At 34.9% G+C, this 11,928-nt stretch overlaps 1 protein-coding gene across 1 annotated transcript; it reads left to right on the plus strand.

Annotated features, from left to right (window-relative positions):
• The first annotated feature begins 4,237 nt into the window (after positions 1 to 4,237).
• LOC109090614 (junctional adhesion molecule A-like) lies at positions 4,238 to 10,630 on the plus strand. The gene is made up of 7 exons (XM_042755813.1): positions 4,238 to 4,464; positions 5,687 to 5,746; positions 6,032 to 6,148; positions 6,287 to 6,427; positions 6,750 to 6,955; positions 9,521 to 9,620; positions 10,393 to 10,630. Exons 1-7 carry the CDS (start codon positions 4,422 to 4,424, stop codon positions 10,605 to 10,607), a joined length of 882 nt encoding a protein of 293 aa, XP_042611747.1. The 5' UTR covers positions 4,238 to 4,421; the 3' UTR covers positions 10,608 to 10,630.
• The last annotated feature ends 1,298 nt before the right edge of the window (positions 10,631 to 11,928 follow it).

The raw sequence follows: 11,928 nt of genomic DNA on the forward strand, positions 1-11,928 counted from the left end.
TCAAGCGCTTGGTCTTCCTTCAGGTCTGAAAGTACAAGACTTTAGCTTACAGCATTTAAATTTGAGTATTTGGAGAAATGAAAATGACAGTCATATTATTTGTATTTCTTACCTTGCCATATGGTGAAAAGAACAATGTAAGCACATATTATGTTGCACAACTTTTCTCCAAACGACTCCAAAACATCTTTTCATTAACATTTGATTTGGCATGCCTTAAATAAATGCTTTTCTTGCACTGGTATGGATTAAAACTATACAGTTGTTATTAATTCTGTTGTCTTCAACTTTTTAGCAGCATTTGACTTTGATTGATTTGATTTAAACAAAATGCATACTGTGTGTGAACTAGTTATTCATATTCCAGAAGATTTTGTAATTGCAATGTTGGGGGATGTCTCTTTTTCTTTCATCGGCTCAATATGAAGGCCATATCACTGTGTAGTGGAGGACTGAGGTTTACAGAGGTGATGCAAGCAGAAATGAGAGATTATGGCTGTGAGGTGTCCGGCAATGTTGAAATACACTTGTTAAGAAGATCCTAATAAGTAGTGTACAGTTCACAGTAAACAGAGCTCCCTCCTCACCTGACCTACAGTAGGACAGTGAAAAAAAAAAATGGTTAAAGGAATATTCCAGGTTAAATCAGTGTAAGGTTTTGGTACTATCAAGATGCTCGATCAGGTTTTAGGCATCGTAAACTTTCCCTCCTCCTTTGTTATAACTAAGTTACAGATGCATGTCTAATGTCCACCTCTGGTTCAAAGAGCATCATCACCTCTGCCATCTTCACCGATGGTAGCCAGGACAGTCTATCTTGATTGTCTATCCACAATCAAACTGTCCCAAAGTGTATATAGTGTATTTAGACTATTTAGATTTGTGTCTAAGTTTGGGCCCCTTTTTTAAAGGTAATTTTGATTCTCTGATTCGAATTAGGTTGTTGTTAATTGATGTTGAATACTGCCATTCTTTTGTTCCTCTCTCTCTCTCTCTCTCTCTCTCTCTCTCTCTCTCACTCTCTTTCCTTACTTTCCTTCTTTCTCTATGTATGTGTTTTGCTTAGTTTAGTTGTCTGTTAGCTGTAGTATCATTTATTAAATTCCTTTTATTCACAATCAATTGTCGGTGTGTGCTGCTCATAATTCGGAGTCCCTGAAGGTTGATCTTGCTACATGCTATGTTACTGGTAGTACTGTATAAAGTAGAAAAGCTGTTCTTTCTTGGCCAGGAACACAATCTTTCCTAGAAATGATAAATTATTATACTGTCTTGGTGATGAACAGATTAAATATTTGTTGTATTGATTCTGCTACAGTTAATTCTGAAATCTAATCTAAATATTTGTAATTAATTAGAACTAGTTATAATTAATCATAAATATTTCCCCTTTGAGCTAATTTACATCAGGGTTATATTCTATCATCGTTTGAAATAAACTATTTAAACATGAGAAATGAAAACTTCCTCCAAAAACAAATTAAGCTGCAACAACATCATTCCAAAATGTTTAGATGTCTGTCATCAGATAATCAAACATATTATATGAACACCCATATTTGAAGGGGGAGGAAATATGACAGAAACTATTATTCTTAAACACCTGAAGCTGTTTTTATGTTTTGATGGCATGTAACTAATAATAACAATAAGTTGTGGGTTAACAATATCCTCTTATAACACATGATGGACTGCATGAATGTTTTCTTTGAGTGAATTGATATTTTGAATGGACTCAGAGTGGCAGTAAAGAAATTATGTGCTCCATTTCTATATTAGCCTATCCTGTTCAACAAGTAAAGAAAGTCAAAAGTGTCAGAACAAACACTTGTTTATTTATATTTTATTTAATTTTTATTTTTTCTTTAATCTACAATATCCATAAATACACCACATTTTTTGTAGTGTAGGCCTCCATATTAGTATAGGAGTTTTTGTTATAAAGTTTGTCTTACTTTATATGAATATAAAATATATTTATATAAAAGAACACAATAGTGGTTAACAAAACATCCGTGTGTATATTCATTTGTATAAGATGTTGCTGAAATGAATGCTCATATAATATGTACTCAGTTATTTTAAAGCAGAAAACATGTCTCTGTGTTTAGGGTTAAATACGGAAGTTCTAAGCGGCCATGCATTATAATATTTTTTCTTTTTGTTTTCTTGTTATAACGACTTAATTTTCTCGTTATCTCGACATAACGAAGGTCGTTTTCTCATTATAACGACTTAATTTTTCTTGTTATCTCGACATAACGAAGGTCGTTTTCCTCCTCGTTATAACGACTTAATTTTCTCGTTATCTCGACATAACGAAGTTCGTTTTCTCGTTATAACGACTTAATTTTCTCTAAGAATTTACAAAACTGCGCCAGCAGGTGGCACTATAGACCTGAATATAACTGATGGGGTGTTTGTATACTATCCACTTTTACTGTACGCGGACCTTCCTCGTGATCGCTATAATATGTGCAGTCTTGTTTATTACTGACATTCAATTAATTCATAAATGTTAAATGCTTGAATAAATATGAATATTTTGTGTATTAAGTTCCTGCTAGATGCACTGAGTTTCACCAACGCATTCTGTTTCATCAATAACTGCTTATCAAAACCAAGGTTGACATCACTGTATTCTGTTTGCACCAATTTGTGCTTCTTTTAGGCTCATGATTAATTTAAATTTAATTTTAATTTAATGATTAGGTAGTTAATAAGCGGAGATGTTCTGTTTATCTACAGTAGGACGGGATTTAACGATGTAGGCTGATGTGCTTCTTTTCCTTATTACTAATCTTTATTGTTAACCATATTGATGAGAAATGTGAATGTATATGTAAAATCCATAGGCTAATTTCAGTTTTGTTCTGTAATGTTGTAATGGTTTTTTTCTACACACACACACATACACTACACGTACACATGAACGCTCTTTTCAAAACGAAGCTTGTAACACACATGATATCTGCCACATAATGACTACTACAATTACAAATTATATATAATTTTATTTCATATAAAGGGAAAATTAAAAGTGAGTTTAATCCAAGCAGCTCTAATGGCGCGGTGTTGCCAGTTAAACATGTTAATTACAAACAAAACGTTCGTTGTACTGTCTCTGGAAAAAGCAACAGTAAAACCTTCATGTCGTTATAACGAGAAAACAAACTTCCGTTATGTCGAGGATAACGAGAAAAATTAAGTCGGTTATAACGAGAAAACGACTTTCGTTATGTCGAGATAACGAGAAAATTAAGTCGTTATAACGAGAAAAACAAAAAGGAAAAAAAATATAATGGATGGCCGCTTAGTTAAACTTCCGTAGTTAAAAGTCGAAGAAGAAAAAAGTCTGACGCTCAGGTGTTTACTGCTGGTAACCAGCATCCACGAACAGCTGATCTGATACTATCTCTGCCCACCCGGAAATGCTAAACCACAGGGTTTACATACTGGTGAGTGAGTTTTTGTCAGGGAGAAGAGTGCTGCTGGTGTCATATTTCTGATCCACAGCTAAAACATGAACATTTTTAGGTAGCTTTACACGTAAATGTCTATAGTAAAAAAGTAAAAAAAAAAAAAAGAACAATAAATAAATAAATAAAAGACCAACCTCCTATCTCAAAAGTATCAACCACTTTTCTTTCATTTTCCAGCCTGTGAATATTTCAGAATATTCTAGTGACAACTTATCGACTCATTTTACAACTATTTTTTCTTTGGCTCCAAGTCCACGCCGGAGAGGTCAAGAACAAGACTCAACTTCTGTGCCTTTAAAATCACGATAATCTCATTTTCCATTCCAAGCATATTTCTTAGGAGTTCTTTATGAGTTCCAGCTATTTTTTTCTCAGCTAAACACTGATGACCAGATTAATTTTATTCATATACTGTAATGGCATAAAACTCTAATGTTAATGACACAAATTTTCATTTTTTTTTTTTTAAATTAAAGTAATACCTGATGTTTTTACACCTGTTATTAAATAATATGCAAATCCGATTTGACATGACCCCATCTGTAACACTTCACTCTCCTGACAGGTTTGTTCCTGAAGATCCTGATGTGGGTTTACTTACTAAGTATGCATATAGAATTTACAAAAGGATCTGTAAACTATGTTTGAACTATCAAACCCGGGTTTAATTCTGAGAAGTAGTTTGTTGGGCTTCCTTGAACCTGCGTTTACTTTCATTACGTCATGCAGCGGGAGTGTCATAATGTCGCGTAAGTATCCAATCGCGTCGAAGGGCGTTTAGTTTCACTCTTTTAGCTTAACTTAACTAAGCTTTGCGAGGACCTAGCAAATACACAACTCCATAAAATTTCTCGCAACGTAATATAAAACTGGGTATTTTTTTAATATATATATATATATATAGGTTATATATACACTTTGTAGCATTTCAAAGGGGATATGTGGACCTTCGTCTTTGTTTGTCTCGCTATCTCAGTCACAGGTAAGAGTCCATCTTTTCTGTGTTTGAATCATGTTTAGGCCTACATTAAATTTTTATTTTACGTCCTGTCATTGACTGTCTTCTGTGAATTGAATCTAAAGTTTTGATATTAAAATCTTTAAATATTTTTTTTAAAAAGTATATACATTTAATCAGTGTTTTCTCACTTTTATTAAATAAAAAATGTATTTTATTTGTGTATAGTGGAATAGAGTTTAAATTTAGTATAGGTCTGCAAGAAAAGAAAAAATTACTGTGTACCTGCCAAAACGTGGCCTTATTTAACCAATTCTGTAACGAATCCTTATTTTGAATTGGGTCTTGTTTAGATGAATAGTATTTCCGAGGAACCGATTGGAAGCCGGACTGTTTGTAATTGATCATATTCATATCCTTAAGCAATGATTTCACATGAATCAGTGAACCGAGTCAACTAAGAGTAGTTTGAAATGATTCGATACAGCGATTCATGCGTAGCAAACATTAGGCTTGTCTGCTTTATTATGGTACCTAATTATCGTAACATAAGTTTTGTGTTTAGGTCGAATGGAAACAGCATTTTAAATATCATTGTATTGCTGTTTAAATGTGAAAGACGGCCTTTTACGGCTCGACGGCATCACCTGTAGAACCTTCCCTATTCAGGGAACTGTGGTTACTTAGGTACCCGAGCTCAACAACAAGGAAATTGTGATAGCTGAAACGCGATCCAGATCGCGTGGCCAAATAAAAACACTTAACAGTAAAGTCACAGTTTTTAAATAAGATAAAAGTGTTATATTTTTATTATTGAGTATTAATAGTAGTCAACCAGTAATGATGATTGAAGGAATTGTTAGGACGACAACCGACAATGTTTGTGAATGAATAATCATATTGTATATGAATTTACATTTCATAACTAATGCATGCTGTCGTTTAGCCGTTCTTTCAGAATAGCAGTTGGAAAAGATGTTGTAAATGCCATAACGCCCTTTTCTGGCTTCATCTATTTTAATTTATTTCTCTATCTGTTTGGTCTCGGTGACCAAGATATAGTGCAAGTATGTTCTTTGTTGCCATGTTCATAAAACAGTTATTTGAAAAGGGTCAATTTTGAAAACACAGATGTATTTCTTTAACATTTTCTTTAAAAGCTGTTAATGCAATTTCTAATGTGATTTTTGGAAATAAATTTTAATTGACGTAATTAAGGTTTGAATCCCTCTCTTTCTGTCAACAGGCCTGCATGCCGAATTTACAGTTACTGTTAGTCCCTCAGTGAAAGTAAAAGAGAATGAGGGTAAGTTTCACTGTGCTGCTTCTGTTTGTTTGTCTTTCAGTTATAATTGTTTCTATGTGTCTATGAGCAGCCATATATAAATAATAAAGAAAATATGATGTAGTGCCTGGCTGCATAGGTTTGGAATTGAAGAATAGTAGTTTGTAAGGTGTTACAATTTACTTGAGAGCCTATCTCTACTTGCTTGCCCTAAGGACAGGTTTGCCTGTTTTGGGTGATCCTGGTTCAAGCATTCAGTTTTTGATGTGAAAAACATTTATGCACAAAGTATTGCTTTTTTTTCAGGGGTTGACTTGAAATGTTCCTACACCGCTGACTTTGGATCAGCACCCAGAGTAGAATGGAAGTTCAGGGATCTCAAGGGCTCTCAAACATTAGTCTACTTCGATAACAAGCCAACTGGTATGGAGACAATCTTTACATCTGCCCATCCTGTTAATTGATATAACCTTGCAGTAGCATTCTCTTATTGTTTGTTAATTTGTGAAATGTGAATGGAGGAAAATATATAGCATTGTGCATTATTTTTTCTTTCATTAGGTCAGTATGCAGGCCGTATCACTGTGTATGATGGAGGACTGAGATTTAGCAAGGTGACGCGAGCAGATACTGGAGACTATGACTGTGAGGTGTCTGGCAATACTGGATATGATGAGAAGACCATCAAACTCACAGTCCTTGGTAAGTCATGTAGTATTATATACATGAAAACTTACTACCTGATAGTTGTCACTGATATATATGTTATAACAAGTCACAACCCTAGGCTTTAAACAACAAAAACTTCTGTCATAATTTACTCATCCTCATATTGTTCCAAACCTGAATGAATTTATTTTTCTCTGGAACACAAGATACTTTGAAAAAATTATACATAATATGAAAGTCAATGGGGTTTGGTGGTGTTTATTTTAACAATGGATAGAATAAAATATTTCTTTGATGAAATAATGTAACACACAAAACACCCTTGTTATTCCCACTGTAATTTCCTCCACTGCAGTGCCTCCTTCCAAGCCTCTATCCAGAATTCCATCATCAGTCAGAACAGGAAGTAACGTCCGCCTGACCTGCTTTGATTCGGATGGCTCCCCTCCATCCACCTATAAGTGGTACAAAGACAACACTCCCCTCCCTGAAGATCCAACCATGTTCCCCAATTTTAAGAACCTCACCTACAAGATGAATGTCAATAATGGTTGTCTGTTGGTTGTTTGTTTAGTGTTCTTGTAAATTAATAGAAAATATATATTATTAATTAATTAATTAATTAATTAATTAATTAATTAATACATCACACACTCAGTGGGTATAGAAAAGAATCAACCCCATTTAAAATAATCACATTTTGTTGCTTTGCAGCCTGAAATGAAGACAGAAACAGTTTTTGTTTTATCCAGCTGTATTTACTGTTTAAAACAACAACAACAACAACAACAAAAAAAAAACAAAACAGATTCACTGAGTTCAAAAAAGGATCACCCCCTTGGGCCAGTATTTTGTCAAACCACCTTTTGCTTTAATTACAGCCTTTAGTCTGTTGGGATTTGTCTCTACTTTGCACATCTAGACTTTATAGTATTTGCCCACTCTTCTCTGCAGAACTGCTCAAATACAGATAAAATTGATGGTGACTGTTTGTGGACTGCAGTCTTCAAGTCATTCCACAGATTTTCAATGGGGTTTAAGGGTGTATTCACACTTGTCTTGTTTGGTTCGTTTGAATCAAACTCAAGTTCGTTTCACCCCTTGATGCGGATCTAAGTAGTCTAGTAGTAGCTAAATAGTCTAATGCTTGCCGCAGAAGTTACCATGAATATGTTGGGGGAAAATATTTGTGAGATTTTTAAATTATTTATTAATTAAGTAGTGTTTTCTGAGACAGTGTCGCAAAGATGAAATTGATGATCCTGACTTGCTGTCTCATCATGGACGCGAAAAGGAATGCATCTTTACAGATTACATAATGAAAGAGTTTTTTGGATTTTAATTATTTCATTTTGTGGTCATTTAAAGCTTTCTATAGATATATTAATCATGTCTGTAAGGAAAATATTTGCTAAGTTTCGGTTCATTTTTGTGAAGCACTCCTGTTCAGCACCGAGATGACAAGCCCATCCTATTTGTTTTCTTTATTTTACAAAAGCCCAATATTTTTTTGATATTGTGAGTGCACACAAATAAAAGTAGAACCTTTACAGTTCCAAACAATGAATACAATGTATTATTCTTACCTGTATGAGCAAAAATGACAGCATTCAGCGCTTCAGCTTACTGTAGGAATGGTTTTATTTGGATGGTGAGCTGTATTGGATTAAAGTAACCGCATTGGATTTCATGTTGTGGCCAAATAATTGAATTTTAGTCTCATTTGCCTCAGAATCTTCAAGATGCATTTTTGGCAAAGCTCAGTCATGACTGCATGTGGCCTTTCTTGAGGAGTGTTTTTTTTTTTTTTTTTGCAACCTTCCCATACAATCCACATTTGTGACCCTGGACCACAAAAACCTTAAGTGTAAATTTTTCAAAATTGAGATTTATACATAATCTGAAAGCTGAATAAATAAGCTTTCCATTGATGTTTGTTAGGATAGGACAATATTTGGCCGAGATACAACTAATTGGAAAATCTGGAATCTGAGGGTGCAAAAAAATCTAAATACTGAGAAAATCGTCTTTAAAGTTGTCCAAATTAAGTTCTTAGCAATGCATATTACTAAACAAAAATTTAGTTTTGATATATTTACGGTAGGTAATTTACAAAATATCTTCATGGAACATGATCTTTACTTAATATCCTAATGATTTTTGGCATAAACAAAAATCTATCATTTTGACCCATACAGTGTTTTTTTTTGGCTATTGTTAAAAATATACCCCAGCGACTTAAGACTGGTTTTGTGGTCCAGGGTCACATTTGTGGAGAATTTGTGATATTGTTGTCACATGCACACAATGACCACTCTTTGTCATAAATTGAGTTGCTGTAGGCCTCTTGGTAGCCTCTCTGACCAGTTTCAGCGACGTCCTGATCCAGGGAGGGTCTGTGTTGAACAAAATACCTTCCACTTCTTAATAATAGACTTCATTTTGCTTCTAGGCATTTATAAATCCTTTAAATTTTATTTTATTTTTTTGTATCCATCTCCTGACTTGTACCTGCCCACAGCTTTATCCCGGAGATCCTTTGACAATGCTTTGCCACCCATAGTTGATTGTTTGCTTCATTTGCGCTACCAAGGACTGAAATGCTCCAGGAAAGATCTTTTCATGCTGAGATAATCAAAATGACCACAGCTGATCACAGTTGAAAGTCAAATGGCTTTGTTTGCCATTGAAAAGGTGATAAGCTATACCTGATTGAGTTTACAAGTTATTTTTAGGAGGTGGGTGATCCTTTTTCCAACTCAGTGATTCTGTTTTTATATTTTTTCTGACATGTTGGTGTTATATCTTTCACTTGGATGTTATAAGTTGCATAAATACAGCTGGATAAAACAAAAACTGTTTCCGTGTACCTTTCAGGCTGCAAAGCAACAAAATGTGATCATTTGAAAGGGGAATGATTCTTTTCTATACCATATACCCACTGTATGTGTATATATATATAATTTCACATCAAATGATTGGAACTCAGTCGTCAAAACATTTAGTACTTTATAATGCTATAATTTACATCATTTTATGTGTTAGTATAATTCAGGGTTTATACCTCGTCATTGTATTGAAAGATACACTTTATTTGCAAAATTGGTTTCTATGTGTGATCAGGAGTTCCCGAGCATATCTAAACTGGACACTGGTTCATATTTTTGTGAGGCCTTTAATGGAGAAGGTGCTCCTCAGCGTGGAGATGCAGTGCACATGGAAGTCCGTAAGTTACATTGTCATTGCTTTCAAATAATAACTGCACATTCAGACACTAAGCGGCAGTTACAGGAGGACAAGAGTCGCCAGAGAATGCACTAACATATTATCAAATTAAATGTTATTTTTCATACTAGTCAGTTCCCTTGAGTAACTGCACTACAGGATTTTACATAGTTACTTCCACATTCTCACATTGATCAGATCTACATCCTCAATTTTTGAATACAATGCAAGCAAACAAATATAAATCCTTAGCATATATGGGTCTGGTTTCATAAACATAGCCATTAACCTAAGTATATTTGCGTTTTAGAAGAATATAATGCCATAAAATATATATTTTTAAATGAATACATTGTTAAAGATGTTCAAAAACATTTTCTAAACATGGTGCAGGAAGTAAAGAAAGAGGTATTTGAAAGAAACAGGAGGACAACCAAACATTATAAATGATGATGAAAGTGTAAGGAGAGGAATCACACACGTTTTGGGGAATGCTTGAAGTTGAGAGCAGGCCAGTCCAATACCCCTAACAAAAGAAGAGACATCACTTTCTTTTGCCATTATCCAAGCTCTGTTTGGACAGTCTTGTGAATAGAGTGCTGTTTTTTTCCTGTTTAGTGTTCTGTGGGCAAGAAAGCTGTTTTAGTACCTCTGATTTAGATAGTCATCACTGATTGGATTGCCTTTAACTATAAGTCAATACAAAATTAATCTATTTTTTAATCTCTCTCTAACATAGCTACTTTTGGGCTAACTTTGTTTTTCCTGTATAGATGATGAGGACAACAGCCAAGCACCAGCTGTGAGCAGCAGCTTGAGCACTGAGACCCAGAATGTCCCAAGCAAGATCACCATGAACCACATGCTGGAAAAACAGTATGGTGTATTCATGTTGCAAGAGGTGAAACTAAAACTAGAGATACAAAAACTAGAATTAGAAATAACCAAGTTAAAGTTAGAGCTACAAAAACTTGGACAAGAACCATAAAGTCTGTGTAAAGCAATATTAAATATGTGTTCTGAGTTTGTCACACCACAGAAAAAAAAGTGTTATTAAGCACCCAGCCAATAAAAAAAAAAAAGCCAAGTAAATAAAATGTTAACAAAATGTGAACAAATAAGCAGTATTCTCTGCTTTCAAAAGCTGCTGCTGTCTGCTCTGAAACCACTCCCACTCTCTGGAAAGCTGCCGTCTCTCTCAACTGTCAAATACCACTACAATATGAACGAATGCTCCCTCTAGCAGTTTATTTGGGTTTACACAGGCATACATGCATTTATGTGACGAAGTTATAGCTAGCTAGCAAACTGTAGGCTGTAGTAACTAACAGTAATGACAGAAATGCGCAACTGGGTGGGCGAACAACTAATGCTAATAGAGTGGGGAAGTATGACGTCACTTTGTAAGCCAATCGGCTGTTAACATCCAACTGGTTCCTTCAACAAAAAATCAGTAGAGAATTGGAATGTGTCGTCACAGCGGCAATGCATTCTGGGAATTTAGGTCAAAGGAGCTACAGCAGAGATTGGATAATATAGTGAATGTAGACGTTTGATATTTAATATTTATATTATTCTATTTAAGATCACGCTGGAGTGGTCAAGGCTCACTTTACATCATTTGCCATAGCCCTTTGCACGGCCGGTGTGGAAAACATGCTTTTTTCAGCATTTAGAAAGCTGAAAAAGCAGAGGTATTTTCTGAAGTTGTTGATGGGTGTTATGTAGTCGTATTTGTGTCTGCATTAAATACCTCTGCTTTTGATTAACGCTATGTTGATACAGTAAGCGTTAATCATTCCAACCTGATCGTAAGTTGAATCATATAAACATAAAATAATATAAAATGTCTGCATTCACTAATGGACTCAGATGAAAGTTAAACTGAAACTCGGTATGGTAAACAACTTAAAGGGGTCATGAAATGAGAAACCAAATTTGCCTTGATCTTTTGGAATATAAGAGGTCTTTGTACCATTAAAACGTCCTGCAAGTTTCATAGCTTAAGACGTCCTCCCCATTATAAACGAGCCATTTATTTAATCAAGCTCTAAATACAGCTTGTTCTGGATCCATGGTAAGAAGTGACGTCACGGTGCGAAGTGACGTTCCAACCATTTGCATATGACCGCCTCCAGCACAAGACAACTACGCTCATTTCGTATCGTTGTCGCGCCGCGCGCCTCACAAGTGTTCAGTCGACGGACCAGCGAGTGGGTCTGTGTACAGGAAAATTACAATGCCACGCAGTATGGCGTTATTTCCCTGTCAAATGTCGAGAGCGCATTATTGTAGCGCGAAAGTACATT

Source organism: Cyprinus carpio, chromosome A5, assembly GCF_018340385.1.
Source record: "Cyprinus carpio isolate SPL01 chromosome A5, ASM1834038v1, whole genome shotgun sequence".
Classification (NCBI taxonomy): domain Eukaryota; kingdom Metazoa; phylum Chordata; class Actinopteri; order Cypriniformes; family Cyprinidae; genus Cyprinus; species Cyprinus carpio.